The sequence below is a fragment of the Vanellus vanellus genome (genome assembly GCF_965231255.1).
Source record: "Vanellus vanellus genome assembly, chromosome: 12".
NCBI lineage: Eukaryota > Metazoa > Chordata > Aves > Charadriiformes > Charadriidae > Vanellus > Vanellus vanellus.
In genome coordinates, this window is record NC_138917.1 from 12094007 (window position 1) to 12112972 (window position 18966).

Below are 18966 nucleotides of genomic sequence, written 5' to 3' on the forward strand. Positions count from 1 at the left end.
GGGCTGCAGTCCCGCCGCTGCGTTCCTCCGGGGCGGCGCAGCCCCGCGGGTAAGCTGGCCCGGGGCGAGTGGCGGGCGGTCCCCGCAGGCCCCTGCGGCGGCGGCTGCTCCGAGGCTGACGATGGCCTGCGGGGGGAAGCAGCCCAGAGGCCCCCGCTCTGCGGTGCAGGGGGTGTGGGGGTGTCATTTCTAAACGGATGCGTGAGTTCATAACGCGCGTGGTGGCTTATAAATTAATAGTAAAATCGTGATTTTTTTTTTTTTTTTGACCTTGCAGGGTAAGCGAGATTCTGGTGAGCTCGGGAGGCAGAGGGGCAGCCGCTTCCCGGCCCGGGCGTGGGGAGAGGCCGCTGCCAGCGGAGGGGGCCGGAGCTCGGCGCCGCTTCCCGGGGCTGCCCGCCGGGATACAGGGGACCGGCAGCTGGCACGGATGACCTCCTCCGGGCGGCCAGGAGCTGCCGGCTGGGACGGATCCATGAAAAACAGGTGAGATGCTTCAGAGAATGGAAAACTGGGGTGAGAAGGCGAGGTCTTTGACAGCTAGCGGGACCCTGCCGTCCGCCGGGCCGGGGGTTTCCCGGGCCGTGGCCGTGCCGGGGGCTTCCCGGGGCCGTGTCTGTGCCCGCGCCCGTGCCCGTGCCCGCGCCGCGCGCTCTGGCGGCGCCGCCATTTTGCCCGTCTGTCTGTCCGGCGGCCCTTTGTCTGTCTGCGGCTGCAGCGAGACCGGGTAAGGCGGGCTGGGCCGTGGGCCGGGGCCGTCCGTCCGCCTGCGGGGGGCGGGCCGGATCCCGCCGTCCGCCTGAGGGGCGGCAGCGTCGGTCCCTCTGCCTGCCAGGGGCCGGGCCCGTCTGTCTGTCCGGGCTGTCGGGCTGGGTCCCTCTGTCGTCCGTCGGCACCCTCGGGGTCCGGGCTGGGTTCCTCCGTCCGTCCTTCTGCCAGAGGAGCGCGGTCCGTTTGTCTGTGTGTCCGTCTGCTTGTGGGCTGGATCCCTCCTGCCGCCTCCCGTGTGCTGGGACTGCCGGCTGGATCCCTCTGTGAGAGGAGGCTGACGGGATCCCTGTGACCGTCTGTAGGGGGAAGTGGGTTCAGCTTGTCTGTCTGTGCCTGAGGGGACTGTTGGGGTTGACTCCTTCCTCTGTCAGTTTGAGGACAAGGAGTTGATGTTTCCCCCCCTTGTAAAGCTGGACGGGGTCAGTGTGGCCCCGCGGGTGAGGGACAAGGGGGTGCGTTCCTCCCCGTGTGAGGTGGGGCGTCGGTGGTCCTTCCCCACGTGAGGGTGGGCAGTGTGTCCCCCCTTGCCTGTCCCTGTCCGTGCCTGCCCAGGGGCGCCCTGGCAGCAGGGAGGGGGCAGCAGCTCTGCTATTTCCCTCTCTCTGTGCCCATCTGTGAGGGCGGTGAGGTCAGTCCCTTTGAGGGGGATCTGTCTGGGGCAAGACCTGTCCCTAGGCTGGCCACACTGTCCCATCAACTGCTGCAGCCATGTTTGGAGCTATGACTGTAGGGCAGCGGGTTCTCTTGTCTGCCTGGGCTGGGTTATCTGGGGGCTGACACCAGCCTTCTGGGCATGGTGGGGCCTTGTGTTCCCTCAGTCTCTTTGTGGGTGGGGGGCCAAAGATAGGGCAGGGTCTGTGGGTTTGATTAGGCTCTTGCCCTATCAGCCCTGGGAATGGACAGGGGGAAGAAGGGTGTTTGGACTGAGATTGCAGTCACTCATGAAGTGGGGCACTCTTAGCTTTTTGAGTGCAGGGGACAGGATTGCTTATAACTTTACTTGAGAACTGGGTGGGACTGTCCACGGTTTGTGAAATGCTTGTGGATGATGTTGGATGCTGGCACTGAACACAGCTGTGGTGATATACCACAAGCCCTGTAGGCAGAAGGGTGGGGAACGAGCCTGAGACAGCCAGCTGTGTTTGGCCAGAGGCTCAGAAGGTTCCAGTGGTGTGTGTGACAGGCTCTTCTCTTCTCAGGTGAGCCCTCTGCTGAGGGAACGAACACTCTGTGCTCCCAGGTCAGGGAAACATGTCCCGTCGGAAACAGACCACTCCTAACAAAGTTCACTGTGAGTATTATGTTACACAGCCTTGTGGGATCCTTGCCCTAGCTGGATTGTTGTGGAGTGAGACGGGGAGGAGGGGAATGATGAAAAGGTACAGTTTGTGGGGGAATGGTGGTTATTCACATTTTGTCTTAGGGACTGTAAGAAGAGAAACTGAGCTCTGTGCATCAGGGGAGCTGGCTGTGCCCTGGCATGGCAGGACAGGGATAGGCTTGAACAAACAACTCATGCTGTAAAGGTAGGTGTGTATGTGCAGGGCCTGTAGCTGTGCTTTGCATTCACACTGTCACAAGTGCAAGTTAGCATACTAAGAAACATGACTTTGGGGCTCTGGTCCATCTTGGGTAGCAAAGGAAGTTCTAGGCAAGGTGGTTTGAGTGTGTGGCTGAAAGCCAGGAAGTCCTGGGTTCTGATCTTTGCCTTACCGCAGACTCAACTGACTGGCCTTGGACATGTTACTTAAGCTCACTGTATCTCAGTTTCTTGCCAGACAATGTAAAGAAAGCCATTTGCTCTTTCCTTGCAGGGAGTGGGCAGTGGCTAAGTAATATACTGGACAGATAAATGCTCTCTGTCAGATCATTCTTGAGCTGAGCTGATAGGACAGGTCTCCATTTCTCCAGCATTGTCAAGACCCTGGCATTTGTTTGATAGTGAAAGGTCTGAAGATGCTGTACATCAGCACTTCTTGTGGGCAGGCTACAGCAAGATATTAGTGGAGCTAAGAGACACGTATGGATCTTTGGCTGCAAAGGGGAAACTGCACATATACGGCTTTTGTTGACTGATTGCAGCAGAGGGAAGTTGGGGGGCTGAACCTATGACCTTGTTCGTACCCAGCTTTGTGGGTGGAGACATTTGGAATTTGGGCTGGAAAGAGGAAAACAAATTTCCACTTCTGTAGATAGATGAAAGCAAGGCTGATGAGAGGGCCCTGGGTATTGCTAAGCTGTAGTAGCTGTCAGGAGTATGTGACAGAGCGCTGAATGCTGCAGCCCTAACACTGCCTCACTTTGCTGATGCTGCTGGCTTGCATGTCTCTGCGTGTTGCTCTGTGCTGCCTTTTTGTATGGGTATGGCAACAGGAATCTATGCATGCTGTTCTCTGTACTAGGGGAAAATGCACTGTGATATAGCCTAACACTTTGCACACTCAGTGAGTGTGCTGGGGAGAGTTACCTCCGTCTGGGACTTGAAAGCCCCATTGGCTGCTGAGCTAGGCATGGGAGAGCTAACAAAGCTTTCCTTGGTGGCCAGCGTTAAGAATCTGGAGGCGTGGCTTTTGGCATCTGCACTGACTTGTGCTCTCCCAATTCCTGCTTCTGGGTGCTGGGTTCAACAGCGGGCAGAGTATAGCTTTGATTTGCCTGATAGTACATTAATGACTTTGGAATTGTCTTCCTTAGAGAAATTTGATATGTCCTGTGTTTTGTCCTATGATGCCAGTAACACATCTTGTTGTCCACACACTTTTGCTTCTGATAGTGCCCAAATATTACTGCTGCTGTTTAGATCAGACTTACATAAGGCATGCACTTACACTGTCTCCCCTGATGTAGAGTCATGATCTCTTGTGTATGGAAACCAAGGGGTACAACAGCTCTAATGGTGCAGATAGAGTTTCCATGATATTTAGGTGGGCTGTTTTCTGCACTCCACCATGTAAGGGTTATGTTCTTCAGAAGCTCGTACTACTATATACGAAACTATACATATTACGGAGTTTAGTTGTGCTCTATTTTCACAGTGGACATTGCGTTTTTTATCTGCAATACCAGTGATTGTATCTCCAGTTTTGATCTCAGGGGAAGCTATTTGACAAACATGCTATCAGTGGGCATGAGGTTGAGGTTTTGGCATCTGGTATGCCATAGAGAGGAATTCTGGGACCTGTTCACCTCCTTTACATGCCATACATTGCTACAGAGCAACTATTCAACAGGAGCCATCAGGAGCAGCAAGTAGGACCACAAGAAAATAAAGGGACCGAAAGATACAAGAAACATGTCAATGGTGATGTCTCCACCTTGGGATGGAAAATCTTGTCTGTTACGATGAACACCGCCAAATCGTTGGGACTTCTCTGTCTACCTAGCCTGCTGTGTATCTGGAGGGCCCAGAAATGCCATGCAGTGCACTGACGAGGATAATCGGAGAGAGCATCAGCTCCAAGAACTGGGTGAGCCAGCAGAATGAGGAGTCAGGCTGAGACATAGCAGACACATTACTGAGACTTCTTCACAGGGACTGAAGTGGTTGAGAGGAGAGGAGAAAAAAAAAAGGGACAGCAGGTATGCAGCTTTTTACGCAGTTGTCTGCAGCTGGGGTCTGATTTGGCAGGCTATGGGACTGGGGAAGTGCTTTTTGGATTTGCATAAATGCCACTGTGAATATCTAACTGGACAAATTTGTGGGAGGACGGTGCCTACTTCTTCCTTGCATGGCCACTCCACATTATCTTCTTTCTTGGATTCACTAGGGCAAGCAACAGCTGCAGATCTCTTCTCCCTGGCTTGCTTGGTGCCACCTCTTTCCGGGCTTATTTTCTGGGCTTACTTTCCAGGCTTGGCATGGCCCTCATTTAACCTTGCTCTCACAACATGGTTTGCTGTCCTCACTTAGCACAGGATCACTTTGTTTGGCATGCAGAGCGACCGGCTGGGAAGTTGTGTGGTTACAAGTAGAAACAGTTTTAAATGGAAGTTGATGTGTAAGGAAATTCAAAATGATACAGAAACAATGATAAAAATTACTATTATCACAGAAGTCTCATTGTGCATGATGGCCAGTCCTACAGTTTTAATTGTAGTAATTTCCCCTTAGGCAGGGCTGCCGCACATAACTAGCTCTTAATAATTTAATTTTGTTTTGCCACATGGTGCATGAAAAACACACCTGAAAAAGTGGTAACAAATGAAACTGTAATACTGGAATATACTTACTGCATTGCCCATTCCACATTGAATTGAACAATGCAATGCAGTTACACTTTTCCTTCGGATATTATCTTAATTGGTTCAATTTGGTCTTTATTTTCTCCCAGAGCCTAAAGTATAAAATCTGTCTAAGCAATTCATCTGACTTGCATTCAAGCCCATCCATTTCTGCACTGTCACTCCATCAGTTATGAGCTACTCACTGTTCTTGTGCTTGCCAAAAATTTGCCGCAGGTGTTAGCATGCACTTTTTTTCTCTCCCTGCTGTCCCATGAGCTGCTTTTCTTTCTATTGCTTGTACCCTTTGCAAGTGATGCTTATTTTTGAACTCGAGAACAGCTTTTGTTAGCCAAGTTAATTCCTACTTCTTAGATCTATTTATCATGGTCCCAATATCCCATTAATCCTCTGTTTCCTTCCCTCTCCCTCTGACACACACACATTCTCTGCTCTTCAGTGTTCCTTCAGTTCTTCTGTCTATAACATTCCCAGTTTGAAGAAAAACTATCTTGCAAGAAATAGCACCCAGCATTCAAAACTGAGAAGAAATGTTACTTGCATCAAAACCCTTGGTTCTTAAAGGGCTCTGTGGGCTGCCATTGTTAACGCTTTCAATTGTGTTGTTTTTCATTTCAGTAACCACTACAGCAGTGTGGACAACCCAGAATAGCGATGGGGCAGGTGGACTAGATCCACAGTGGTGGAAAGACTTGCAAATTTCAGGTCCAGGAAAGGAACACAGAGAAGACCTACATGAACAGGGACTTTAAATTGATGTACAAGGAGGGAATAAAGTGGCTCATGTCTGAGAGACCTCTCTATTTAGGAAGGAAGACAGGGGAATGATGCAGTTCTTTTTTATTTTGTTTTGTGGATTTTGGGGTGGGGGTTGTTTGTTTGTGTGTTTATTTTCCAGAACACCTGAGAGTTATCCTGCATTCATACAGTTCAAGAAGGGAAGGGCTCAGAAAAAAATAAATAATTTCTGGCTACCAAGTTGATACGCCACCAGATCCTAGCGGTCATAACTGCTGCTGTTGCACAGTACCACAGGGCTGCCCCCTACCTCCACAGCTGCTCAACTGGCATCCCACTCACTTACAAGATTATGGAGAGGAGAACTGGAATGCAAAGCAGAGGCATTTGTATGATCTTTGACTGTCCTACGTCTCTAGCTGTTTGTAAAACAAATAGTGACCTGTTTTGGTGTTGTGGTCAGCCTGCAGCCCTTTTTGTATTTAATAAAGAAACTTCTGGAGAAGAGTCTGTGAATTCACTATTGAGCATAACATCCTTTACTGATAGCAGTGATCCTAAAGCTGTTGCCTGTCTTACTCCCTTTCCAAATGAATGAAAGTGTATTCAAAGTGGGGTGGAGGTGGGGGTGTAAGTGTCTGTATGTGAACATGCGTGTGCAGAAACAATAAAAGTATAACCCTGTACCTATTAAACATCAAAGCTGTAAAGCTTCATCAAAGTAGGACTTAGTCCATCAGTAGATGAACAGGACACTCTTCCCCAAGTTCTTTTGGAGACAATTTTAGTTTAATACATAAGAAATTCTGTATAAGCTAAAGACAGCATTTTTAAAAGATGCCTTTTTAGATACAGGCTAGTCGAGAATGTACAAGACATCTTCTGCTAACAGCACTGGTTTGGTTAACAGTTTGTGTTTCTGGCTGTAAGCTGATAGTTCTCTGCCCTGCGCTGAATCAATGCTAACTTGGTTCTGGGTACATTGTACAGAAAGGCCACTGGCAGACATGATCGCTCTCCTAGTTGTTGTGGTTGATGCTAGTGTTCCTGGTTGGAGTTCCCTCTTCAGTCACCTCATACAAAGATCACAGCTTTTAAAATCCTGCAGACTGTCTGCATATCTGAGCAGGAACCTACCTGCCATTAGACTGCAGGCTGGCACTCAGTGGAAACCTAAGCCACCTGGAAGGGGAAAGGAGGAAGAAACCAAACATATAACTGCTTCCACTAGCAGTTGCAATGGTGTTTGTGGATCCTGTTTTCTAACTGTCACAGGTAGCAACTCTCCCACTGTAGTTTTACATCTGTCCTGCGTTCTGCAGGTTTCCTCATTTCACCATACTTTCTCTTTGTCTTGCAACGCTTTTTTGGTCTCTGGGCTTTTATCCTGGTGGTTTGTGGATATCTGCTTCTTGGAGAGGCACTGTAATTCTGTTGTGTCCGCTGTTCATGCAGTCTGTATCTCAGTCCCACCAATGTGAGGTTGTGGTCCAGACATAAAAGGAGCACTCCAGGTTATGAAAACCATTCAGTGCTGAAATGACTTCTGATGGGAGTACGTGTCACAGCAATCACAATGGTGCCTGCTGATTTCAGTGACAAATAGACTTAAGGTGCTCCTCAGCACCTCTCTTCACCCCACACCGATTGTGTTCTCAAGTCTTCTCTACAGAAACCTTTTTCACATTTCTGAAACAGAATGATAAATGCCTTCAAATGCTTTTGGAAACCTCCATGGGGATGTTGGGAACTAAAACTCTTCTCCCACAGTCTCCGTGAAACTTCTGAAGGTCTTTGAAATCTTCCATAAATTACTGCTTTTTAAAGCACTGCCGGAAATTGCGAGGTAAGCACCAGAAAGGCAGTGTGAGTATGAATATGGGGCAAAGCTGGCTGAAACAGTTTAGCGTGTGGGAATGTATCTGTCCTTGTAACAGGACTGGTGCACTCAGTGTGCCAAGAATTCAATTCCCTGGTTATACTGATGCCATTTGTGGCCCTATACTAAAAGGCACAATTTTCTTCTGAAAGCTATGTTTTGACTTTTGTTTTATGTGAAAAATGTACTGCATTTTCCTTAGCATTTTTGTATTTATGCTTTGAGTGGTTCTTGAGAACTTACAAATCAGTTGATAAATTTAACCCAAAAGCCAGCCTGCTGGGAACTTCAGCACCTTGTCCCAAGCGCTCCCAGCTCATCTACTGAGAGAGGCAAATCATGACTACACCTAGAACAAAGTAATTTGTTCAATTTAATATGAAAATTAATGGTCACCTTTTATTGTTTTTCTTGTGAACCAAAAGTTGTCCTTAGCAGGGATTGCTGTAAGAAGTTTTCTTTCAGAGAAGCACAAAATTGCCTTCTTTCAATGTGTTTGCCATCTCCTATTGAGTTGAGGTACTAGTGATCACTGTCATTCAACAAACAGACTGTAAGCTATCCTAAACAAGCAACTCAGCCTTCTGGGTTCATTCCCTTAGTTTTCTGAAGTGTCACAGATTTATTTCAGCCAAAGCCACTCCTTGGCAAGGTAGTGAAGCAAGTTATCCATCATGGAAGCAGAACACCACCTCTGAGCACAAATACCTTTTTGAGGGGCAGCTTGTCCTCAGTCCTCCCGAGACAGAAAGGGGTGACAGAGCACATCAAGGACACCCCCTGGTTTTAGTATCACTATGGAGAGCAGGTGAGGTGCCAGGCACTCGGAGGTTCTATTTTTGTGCAAGTTGCCTGTTACAGCAGGGAATAGGACTTAATGATTTAGAAGAGCCATATAGCACTATGCCTGATCGGGGATACCATCACAATCCCAGAGTGTCTTCCCCCAGCCTAGAGCTATGCTGTAGCTCTAATGGCAGATACCTTGGTAGCAGAGAAAGCCACCTGGCTACATATGGCAGATATATGGGATCTCACAAGTGTTTGGTGGTTTTGGGTTTGGTTTTTTTTTTTTTTTTTTGGCTGGAGTAGTATATAAAGAATATGCAGAGAACAGCCTGATGCTGAACATTTCCACTAGCAACACTGTTCTAGACACAGGGACTAGACTCACATCAGCAGGTACAAGAGGCTTGTGTTGCAGGGTAGGCAAGCAGAGAGATTGCTTAAATGCTTTCTGAGAGGTGACTTCAGAGGTTCTGCACAGTGCAGGTGAGCAGCCCCACACTTGTGTTTTTGGCAAGCCTTGGTGGTGAAAGTGATGGAACAGCACCAGTCTGACTCTTTGTCCTTGTGGCTGCCAGGGGAGCAAGTCTTTGCAGGGCTGGAGGAGCAAGCCCGCCAAGCCATGATGAAAAACAACTTTCCTGGAGCTCTTGGGGACCAAAGGCCAACCATTCATCCACTGCAAGACCCTGACTCCAGCAGCAGTGAGTTCTGCCCCTACCAATAATCGCAAGGTAGTGGACTGGGGAGACTCTGACAAAGGGCAAGGCTAGGTGCTGCACAGCTTGTGGGGGTCCTCTAAGGACCATCTTACCTATCTCCTCCTCTGGGTTAGCCCTTGTAGAGGGCCTTGGCTCCTGTGTAGGACTTAGTGTCAGCAAACAGCAGGAGCAGGGCTGCTCCCTAAGGGAAGGCAAGCCTGGAGCCAAGGACCACCACAACACAGATTGGGCAATGACCTCACCACTGGGATGCAGTCCCAACTTACCAGAGCAGGGTGGTAACAGCAGCAGATCCATCTGACAGTCCAGTAATTGCCAAGCAAAGCAGGGTAACAAAACAGGTCCAGGGCCTCTACAGAGCACTTCAGCCCCTGAAGTGCCCCAGCCTGAGTTTAAATGGAGCCCCTGGTCAGAGGGGGTGGGTAGAGGCCCCAAGTGATGCTGGTCAGGACAATTAAGGCCTATGAGCGCCCTCAGGGTCCTGACACTTGGAATAACTATTCTGCATGTTCCAGGTGGCAGCGATGATGAAGAAACCACCCAGGATGAAGCTTCTTCCCATACATCTGAGGAGGATGGTTCAATGGTGAAAGTGAAGAAAGAATTAGAAAACGCAGAACAACCTGCGGCTGGAACCCCTGTGATGAGAAAAAATGAGGCAAGTGTGTACTGGCTTTGCACTCCCCTTACCCTCCCAGGGAGAGAGAAGGGTACTATCTAAACACCTCCTCTCCCCATAATGGTTTCTTATCTTTTTCTCCCTCCTACCTCCTCCAAGCAACATCTCCTGGCAGGAGGAAAGGGTATGAAGAGCTCTTGGGCTGGCAGGAACAGGACACAAACTTCCGTTCTCCTGGCTGGCTAAGATGATTGTGCCATGCCCCTTCCTTCAGTTCTGGTGCCTTTCTCTGACTGGCTACCCCTTCCATTGTGCTACAGAGCAGGCCTTGCCTACCAGAGCCACTGGGCTGGCAAGAGACTGGGTGTGAGTGGAGGTCGTGAGGCATCTGCCTGTTCTCCCCGAGACAGCAGGATTTTTGCTCATAGGCTACATAAAGGCAGTTTCAGACTGCAAGAACACAAACCAGCCCCAGCGGGACTGGGCACACAGCACTTGATCTGGTCAAAGCCTGTCTGCAGTGTTGACTAGATACTAAGGGTGGGGTGGCTGTGTGTGGGGGGGAATCTGTGTGCCTTACACACAGTGTCTTTATCTCCCTGTAGGTGCCTGAGAGTTTGAATGCTGACCCTATGCTGGGACTGTCACAGTGCCCCCTCTGTCAGCTGGAGTGCGGAAGCAGAGAGCAGCTTATTGCTCACGTATACCAGGTAGGGGATGATTCCAAATTGTGGGATATCTCTGCTCTTAAGCCCCAAATCCAGAAACAACCCAAAGCACAGGGTGGCTTTGTTCTGGTCTTTGCAGTCACAGAACTGAGCTTCTAGCTAGGATGTGATTGAAGTTTACAGCAGTAGACTGTGTTCAGAGGGTGTCCTAGGGAAAGAATCAGCAAGGCACTCATCTGCAGATCTGGAAAATATAACTCTATCCCAAGACAGTCTCTGCAAGCAGTTGCAGGCTAAGATGAGGCAGCTCCTTCAGATTAAACATGGAAGCAATTTTACATCACTGAGATAAGAAACCTTCCTCCTAATCATCACTCAGTTCTTTATTTTGTACCTTTATCACAGTTCCCACCCATGAAAACAGCTGTTCTTCTTCTGAAATGATTCCAGTACTGCAGGAAGTCTGTGCTGGAATCTCACAGGTTTTGTTGTCATTGCTCTTTTCACAGCACATCAAAGTCTGTAAAAGAAGGAATGAAGCAGAACTGAATTGGCCAGTTACCTGCACCAGCTGTCCCCATCTAAGCGCTTTCTCACCAACATCCTGCCTACTGTTAGTCCAGTCATGCTTTGTCCAGCAACAGCAGCTCCTCAGATGCATTTCTGAAAACAAGGGTCAGGTCTTACGATCCAAGTGTTTTGGCCTTAATTGTTTCTCTCGCACTGGAGTGGAGCTGTAGAAAGGGTTCCTCTTTGCTGTTTGACCTGTGACACCCCAAATGCCTTGAGCTTGGTCTAGGAGCTGTCAGGCTGAGGTTTAGTGGTAAAGTGTTGCCATTCTACGAGGCTGAACTGAATGGTTTGCCGTGTCAGTTGAGCATGCCTCAGACTGGGCAGGGAGCTGGGCAATTTGTAACTAACAACCTAGTGGTTGTTTTGCAGCACACTGCAGCTGTGGTGAGCGCCAAGAGCTACATGTGTCCTGTATGCGGCAGAGCCCTCAGCTCACCGGGATCCCTTGGGCGACATCTCCTGATCCATTCAGAGGACCAGCTGTCAAACTGTGCAGTGTGTGGAGCACGTTTCACCAGCCACGTCACTTTCAACAGGTCAGGGTCACCCTGGCTGGTGAGTGGGCTAGGGTACCCACATTAAAGTTTAGGTGGATTGCCTTAAATGATACAGAAGTCATGGCTGTGGACCCACTAAGGCTTTTAAGAGAGTTGTGAACACCCCTAGTGAGTGAGATTCCCTCAATCCCTTCCTGCCTGCAGCGCTGCATCACCTGCTAAGACCTCCACGGGCTGTGCTGCTAAAAGAGTGTTCCTTAGCTCTGTGAAGAACTAGAATTGTGCAGAAAGTACTGGGGGTACTGGGGTCTCCAGTCACTGGAGATCAATCAACTGCTGCTCTTGCCCAGCAATCTATGAGTAGGTCTGTACTGCCCAGATGGTTTCATCATTTCCAGAGCAGGACTACAGGCAGAAACCAAAATGTTCCTTGTTTGTGTCCTGCCTGGTGGAAGATTATCCACTGACCAGTGGAACAGGGCTGAAAGGAGAAATCCAGAGATAATGGGGAAGAGCAGCCTGCTAGCTAATTCTGCTCTTGTGCTCTTCCAACCCAGATGTTGCTCTGGGCTAACCCACTTCCTACCCCTGGATATGATGTTTCTTCATTTTAGATATTCAGACACATCTGTGGGCAGGAATGGTTCAGCAGAGGCCTCTATCATGGGCTGTAATAGGGGTACTGTTCATTGCAGCCCCCTGGGCAGTCTGAGATGGGGAGTTTTCCATCAGCACCAAGTGTCTGACTCTCTGCTCTTTCTACTTTCCAGTGAGAAGCTGCCAGAGGTGCTCAGTGCAGATCGGCTGCCAGCACCACAGAGCGAGGGCCCCTCCAGTGTTGAGGGGAAAGACATTGCCTTTCACACCCCTGTGTATCCTGCAGGCATCCTCCTAGTGTGCAACAATTGCGCTGCTTATCGTAAGCTGCTGGAGGCACAGACACCTGGCATGCGAAAGTGGGCACTTCGTCGGCAGAACGAGCCCTTGGAAGTGCGGCTGCAGCGTCTGGAGCGGGAGCGCACGGCCAAGAAGAGCCGGCGGGACAATGAGACACCTGAAGAACGGGAAGTGAGGCGTATGCGGGATCGAGAAGCTAAGCGCCTGCAGCGCATGCAAGAGACAGATGAGCAGCGGGCGCGGCGGTTGCAGAGAGACCGGGAAGCCATGCGACTGAAGCGTGCAAACGAGACCCCAGAGAAACGACAGGCCCGGCTCATCCGGGAGCGCGAGGCCAAGAGGCTCAAGCGGCGCCTGGAGAAAATGGACATGATGCTCCGGGCACAGTTTGGCCAGGACCCCTCTGCCATGGCCGCTTTGGCAGCTGAAATGAACTTCTTCCAGCTGCCAGTGAGCAATGTGGAGCTGGAGAGCCAGCTGCTGGGCAAAATGACCTTTGAGGAGCAGAGCAACAGCACACTGCATTAAGCTACAGCCAAGGACTGTGCTGCCTCTGCTGCATCTGCCACGGGTGCACTAGCAGGCTTCTACACTCAGGAGGCTGCTGTGGGTCCCTGGCTGACTCTCCCTGACAGATGGTTCTGGTTTTCTTCTGAACATAGGATGAGAACAGAGCTGAGAGACATTTGCCAAAGTAGCCCTGGTGGGAGCAGATTCTGAGGATACAGTCTGCTCTGAGGCCCAAATCACAGCCTGTGAACAGAGGGAAAATAAATTAATGTTCACGTTTATTGAGTCCTCTTCTTTACCTTTTGTGCTTCGTCCTGTTCTTGAACCCGTGCCCCATAGATAGGCTTGGGCTGCTGCAGTTCTGTTGTAGGTGAAAGCCTGCCTCACTAAAAAGGGAACTTGTTTACAGCAGCATGAATTATGGAGCTGAGGACTTTGATAGTCCACAACTCCTCCAGGAGTAAATCCCTCACAGTTTGTGCCCATAAAAAGGAAGCAAAGGAGTACGTCATCTGCCTGGAAATGGCTGTGCACACCCTTTCTCTTAACACTATCATGACATGCTTATTTGCAGTAGCATCTATGGAAAAAGTAAGAGGAAACTGAGTTCCTGTTCTAAGATACGCCATATAAACACTAACAGAAAGGCTGACTGAGGTAAGCAAACAGCAGACAACTTTGCTGGTTTACTCACAAGTTAATTTTCACTTAAGGTTTTTCAGGTTTGCAAGTGAAAGAGTTGATTGAATGGTAAACGATAAGGTGTAGGTCAGTTCTCTAGTGCTGTTTAGATTTGCTTTCCCCTTTATTGAGCACTGGTGAGGCACACCTGGAGTACTGTGTCCAGTTCTGGGCTCCCCAGTGCAAGAGAGGCACAGACATACTGGAGAGCATCTAGCAAAGGGCCTTGAAGATGTTTAAGGGACTGGAGCATCTCTCCTATGAGGAAAGGCTGAGAGAGACGGCACTGTTCAGCCTAGAGAAGAGAAGGCTTGAGGGGGAAGGGGGGATCTTATCAATGTTTAGAAATACCTGAGGGGAGAGTGTAAAGAAAATGGAGTCAGGCTGTTTTCAGTGGTGCCCTGTGACAGGACAAGAGGCAGTGGGCACAAACAGAAAGACAGGGGGGTTCCCTCTGAACATCAGGAAACACTCTTTCACTGTGAGAGCAACTAAGCACTGGCAGGGGTTACCCAGGGAAGCTGTGGAGTCTCCCACCTTGGAGATATTCAAAAGACATGGTCCTGGGCAGCTGGGTGTAGGTGGCCCTGCTAGAGCAGGGGAGGTTGGACCAGATGACCTCTGGAGGTCCCTTCCCACCTCGACCGTTCTGTGACTTCATAGTAAGCTGAGCTTGTTCAACCATTTTAACACAGCCAAATACAACACTGCTCATCTAGCACCGTGGATCACACTCACGTTATTCATTCTCATAGTAAATTCCCCTGTGACCAACAATGACTTTGAGTATTCACTGCAGATAACACTGGGGGGGCAAGAGGGGAACCATCAATAAACAGAACCACACAGGTAGGAAAGTCGCTTTTACTTCTGCACTCAGCAGCAAAACCTATGAGAGGACTGTGGAAAAGAGGTGAGCCAGGGAAGAGCCATGGAAAAGCCATGGAAAACTACAATAACTGAGTCCAGAAAAACCTGCCAGAGGGTAGGGAATTTAAGCTGCCTTTAGTTTATTCAAGAGGTAGCCAAGGCAAAATGTGATCATAGTCTGTACCTATATGAAAAGGCTCCCATTGCTAATAGAAATCATTATGAAATGATGCAACTATGAAAATTAAATCTAGGCATATTTAAACTGGAAAAGGCAAAACATTAGCACAGCAGGACTCATGGGGGGGCAAAGGGGTGATATAGTCTCCATTATTTGGTTTCTTAAAGAATGAGCATCTAAAAATGCATGCTGTAGCTTTGTAGTTTCCAAACGCCAGCCCACCAAACACCGGTGTTCCACACATCTATGTTTTGTAGCCTGAAGACCCCTACTGCTTTCATAGCATTTCCTGTTAAGGTCTGCAGTACAGTTACACAGTGGTCTAAATACCTTGGGAGCTACCAGCTTCTCTCCGATGGCTGTTTCTCTGCAGTAAGTCAGAAATGGTGACTGCAAGGCCCCTCTTGAGATCAGAGGAGTAAAGTTAAAACAAGAAGCAAAACCTTTCAGCCAGTCTACTTAAAAACCTGATTTTTCCCTCTTTTTTTTTTCAGTTTGAAAAATTTTTGATTGAAGTCCCTTAAAGCCCTAGTTAATGCTTATAATAGTTTCTTTCAAAGTGCATAATGTTGCATTTTTTTCATGATAATGAACTAACCTTACAGACAGTCTTGTGGATGCTTGCTACAAAAAGCATTTAATCTTTTCAACACTAGAATTTCTTCCACATGCTGCTGTAGTATCTTGTTTCCTCACCTTACAGAAGCTGTTTTAACATATCGTTCATTAAACAGAACTGACATCCAGGAGCCATCCTTGCCTCTCACTTTGGGAAAAGGCACCAGATCTGGAAAAGATCTATTCAGTTCCATGTTCCCTTGTTCATATACTCCTTTGTTCTCTGAACTGATCTCTCACTTTTACCTCTGTCCATTTTCATGCTCAAACCGACAGTTTGCTTCTCATATTTGCTATTGCTCTACCTTGTGTGTTTTGCTTGGCCAGCAGAGATGTAGCTTCACTCTGCAAACTGTAGCTGAAACTTTCCCTGCGGCGTCACTGGCACCTGATCATTATTCCAAAAGGTTCAAGAAAGAGGCCTCATAAAAGCAAAAGTATTTGAACACAGAATGATGGCTTATAATCCGTCAGACGGCCTTTACCTTGCACTTGTCACAAGTCTCCAGATCACTCTGTATAAAGACCAGAGAAGCCACATCTTAACGATCACTGATGCTACAGACAAGCAAAAAGTCTCAAACACCAAAGGAAAAGCTATTGGTTTATATATAGATATATATATATAGATATATACTGTGTTTACAGAGTCAACAAGTTAAATGCAATATTCATAAGAGCATTAACAATAAAAATACAATCTGTGTGTAGCCAAGTACAGACTTAAAATGGTAAAACAGGAAAAAGGATCTCACCAAAAGTACAAATATACAGTACAAATTGATTTATTTAAAACAGTTACAAAAAAAGCACAACAAAATAGAGATTATCCTTAGAATTATTAATGCTTTGTTAAAGATCAGGTAGGAGGAAAGGGGTGGGAACAAGGTTGGAGGGGAGCACCTGACTAGTTCTAAGGCTTTAGATACAATGCGGTCGGTTACATGTTAATACAGCCATTACATAACTGGGATTATAGTTGAGGGATCAGCACTTATCTACAAAGACCTCCTTGCCTCAGCGCAGCCCAGCCGGTTCCCCCGGTGCGACACGTCTGTTTCTCTGCTTTGCATGGGCAGACCCTCCCCTGGCGCTAAGGTGCCATGAAAGCGGAAAACAACTAGAATGTGCACGGGTGCATTTGCAGGGTGGGGTGGCAGCAGCCTAGAAGGACGTTAGGGGCAAGTCCTGTCCTCCATGGACAGATGTGAAGACCGTGGAAGGGCCTTGACCATCAGCATTTTAAGCCATACATGGAACACACCCTGGGCCAAACTCTGTACAGAATGTGCATTCGTAGCCATCTTAGCAGCTTCTGCAAAGTTTCAGGCCCTAGGACAGCCTGAAAGACAAAGAGCAGTTGTGAGCGACGCTAGGGAAAGGCACATGTACTGCTGTGGGCAGGAACTAGCATTTGGGCTACTCAAGCTGCTGTAGTTTCTTTTACAATATTTTCTGAGTAACAAGGATTGTTAGTTCTCTACAGGGGAAAGTGACTTCAAGTGTGGGGTGGGGGACAAGGGGAGCGGGGACACTTAATGTGAAAAGTGCATTATACTTGTGCACCTGCTGGAAAGGGGAGGCAGAGGGGCCTCTGCAGCTTTCCTTCTTTCCAGACAGAGCTTCCTCTGCATAGTCTGGTAGTGATGAGTGCTCGTCGCTTGGAGCAAGTCTCACGTTCCTGGAGCAACAGTGTACCCATAGCCTAGAAACAGGCCTGGCCTCTGCCGGGCAGCTGACCCAAGGAATGTTTCATGAGATGGGACAGATGGCTACAGACACCCATTATTGCATCCTACAGACTCTTGCCACAGACTGTGAGCTGGGTAAGACCAAGGCCAGGAGGCCTCCTCCTCCGGGTAGGACAGACCACAGCTCTCCTCCCCTTTACAATAGCAGCAGGAAAACAGTATATTTCTCTGAGAAGCCTGTCACATCTCTGCCAGCAGAAAAGCCCGGATAACCATCTCATTCCCCAACGTCTTCCTGGCTTTATCTCCTCCTTTCCCTGTAAACCTAAGAAATGGGCTTATTCAGAGCCTGTCTCATGTGTTCCCTATCTCAGGAGAGGCTCAACGCTCAACACAACCACCACCACAGGTGCTGAGCAACACAGCCCAACCCAGTAAGGACAGATTCCAGTGATTCTGAGTACTGCTAAACTGGGCTAGAGGGCTGCCAGTGGCCCCCTCCTGCCCACCACCTTTGGGGCAAGCAGCCAGATGCCCAGATTCTTCATCTCAATGCCCTGCCATGAGATGTGCCCCAAACCGTTGCTTCCATAGAAGAGCTGGCAGCTGAAACATGCACAACAGTGGGACCGACAGGGAGTCTGGATAGAAGCACCGAGGTCAAATTCACCCTGGCCCATTCCACATAGCTCACAACTGCACTCAACAGATGTGCAGCTAGCCAATGTCCAGGGTGAGCACCTTCACAGCCCTTCAGCTGCCTACAGTACTATTTTAGCCACACAGCATCTTGCCTCATACATCAGGGTCTGCCCTTTCAGACCACTGTTCAGTGCGGCTGAGATCAAGGAGCAGTAGTTACAGTAACACACGAGATAAGGCAGGCTCTCCAAACCCTCTCTCTAGGAGACAGAGACTCCTGTGTTCAAAGATGCACATGAAGGGCTCTGCACCCTTCAGCTGCTCAGACATTCCCTCTGTGCATGCAACCAGCCCACCTACATTCACACGCCATACGTATGCAAGATCCCTTTCTTAGCTGCCTGCCACAGCTCTGAATTCCTCTGCATGCACCATGCAAAGAACAGGCAAGAGAACCTGGGCTCCTCTGCCTTCTGCCTTTGGCCACAGACACCCTGGATATCCTGAGCATTAAGTACTAACCAACATTAATCGAGGTCTTTGCGTAGGAAAGTCCAATGAATAGCAACGGTGAAACACACAAGGTGATGAGGCCAGGCACCTGGGCCCAGACAGTACATTTTACTGACAAATGGTGCCACAAAACCAGCATCTGTTCCCACAGCTGCTGCATCTAAGGAGGCAGAATCTTCACATGACAGCATCACCATGACTCCATACATTTCAAATGCAGCTGATGAGATCGGAAGCAGTATGTCATTTGGGGGAAGCTACATGTGATACAGGCAGCATCCTCATTCTGGAGAAACCCCCATGAGGCACAAACACTGAAGGCATGAGTAGCGCATATCTCACCTATGGCCTGAAAAAAAACTGTCCTCCTGGTGCAGGCATTTCAAAGGCAACAGAAACGGCTAGCAATGTGCTAGGAAAACAGGACTGACGGCCTGGAGGGAAGGGACACTATGGAGACTCTCTAATTTGCCTAATACCCAGGCAGAGCATCCCTCCATCACACAGTCAACTGAAACCAACCAGTTACAGGACACATTCCTGGAAAGTGTGCAGAACAGCCCTGAGACATCACCACTGCAAGCTGACGGACGGACGGACATGCCGAGGAGAGGTGCTGACACACAAGCCATTCAGGGGCAGAGAGAAGCAGTGCCCTAGAAGTCAGGCATGCCTGACAGAACACTTCAGGAAGATGAGAGAAGGGAGTATGCTGAACATCAGGAGCAGCGTCAGGACTCTAGCGGGGACCTGCACACTGAAAAGAAACCCTCTCAAAAGCCTGGTCCTAGCACAGAGATGGGCACTGTAATACAAAGAATACTTAACCCAAGCTAAGTCAGTGAAGGCTCTTATCCTCAACATAATA

General features: G+C 48.9%; 1 protein-coding gene and 1 long non-coding RNA gene across 5 annotated transcripts; both read left to right on the forward strand.

Moving 5' to 3' along the window:
* The first annotated feature begins 2 nt into the window (after positions 1 to 2).
* ZNF821 (zinc finger protein 821) lies at positions 3 to 13172 on the forward strand. Of its 4 annotated transcripts, XM_082489457.1 has the most exons (8): positions 3 to 49; positions 278 to 486; positions 1971 to 2062; positions 8995 to 9120; positions 9654 to 9796; positions 10363 to 10467; positions 11368 to 11534; positions 12266 to 13172. In XM_082489457.1, the coding sequence occupies exons 3-8, from the start codon at positions 2023 to 2025 to the stop codon at positions 12918 to 12920; spliced, it is 1236 nt and encodes a 411-aa protein (XP_082345583.1). In that variant the 5' UTR covers positions 3 to 49; positions 278 to 486; positions 1971 to 2022; the 3' UTR covers positions 12921 to 13172. The 4 variants fall into 4 exon arrangements, with proteins under 4 accessions (XP_082345583.1, XP_082345582.1, XP_082345581.1 ...); XM_082489456.1 differs by lacking the exon at positions 3 to 49 and having other exon boundaries at positions 81 to 486; XM_082489455.1 differs by lacking the exons at positions 3 to 49; positions 278 to 486; positions 1971 to 2062 and having other exon boundaries at positions 8477 to 9120.
* On the forward strand, positions 3622 to 6256 carry LOC309676814. Its single transcript, XR_014269626.1, has 2 exons — positions 3622 to 4350; positions 5632 to 6256. It is a non-coding gene; the product is annotated as an uncharacterized lncRNA (long non-coding RNA).
* Positions 13173 to 18966: the final 5794 nt, after the last annotated feature.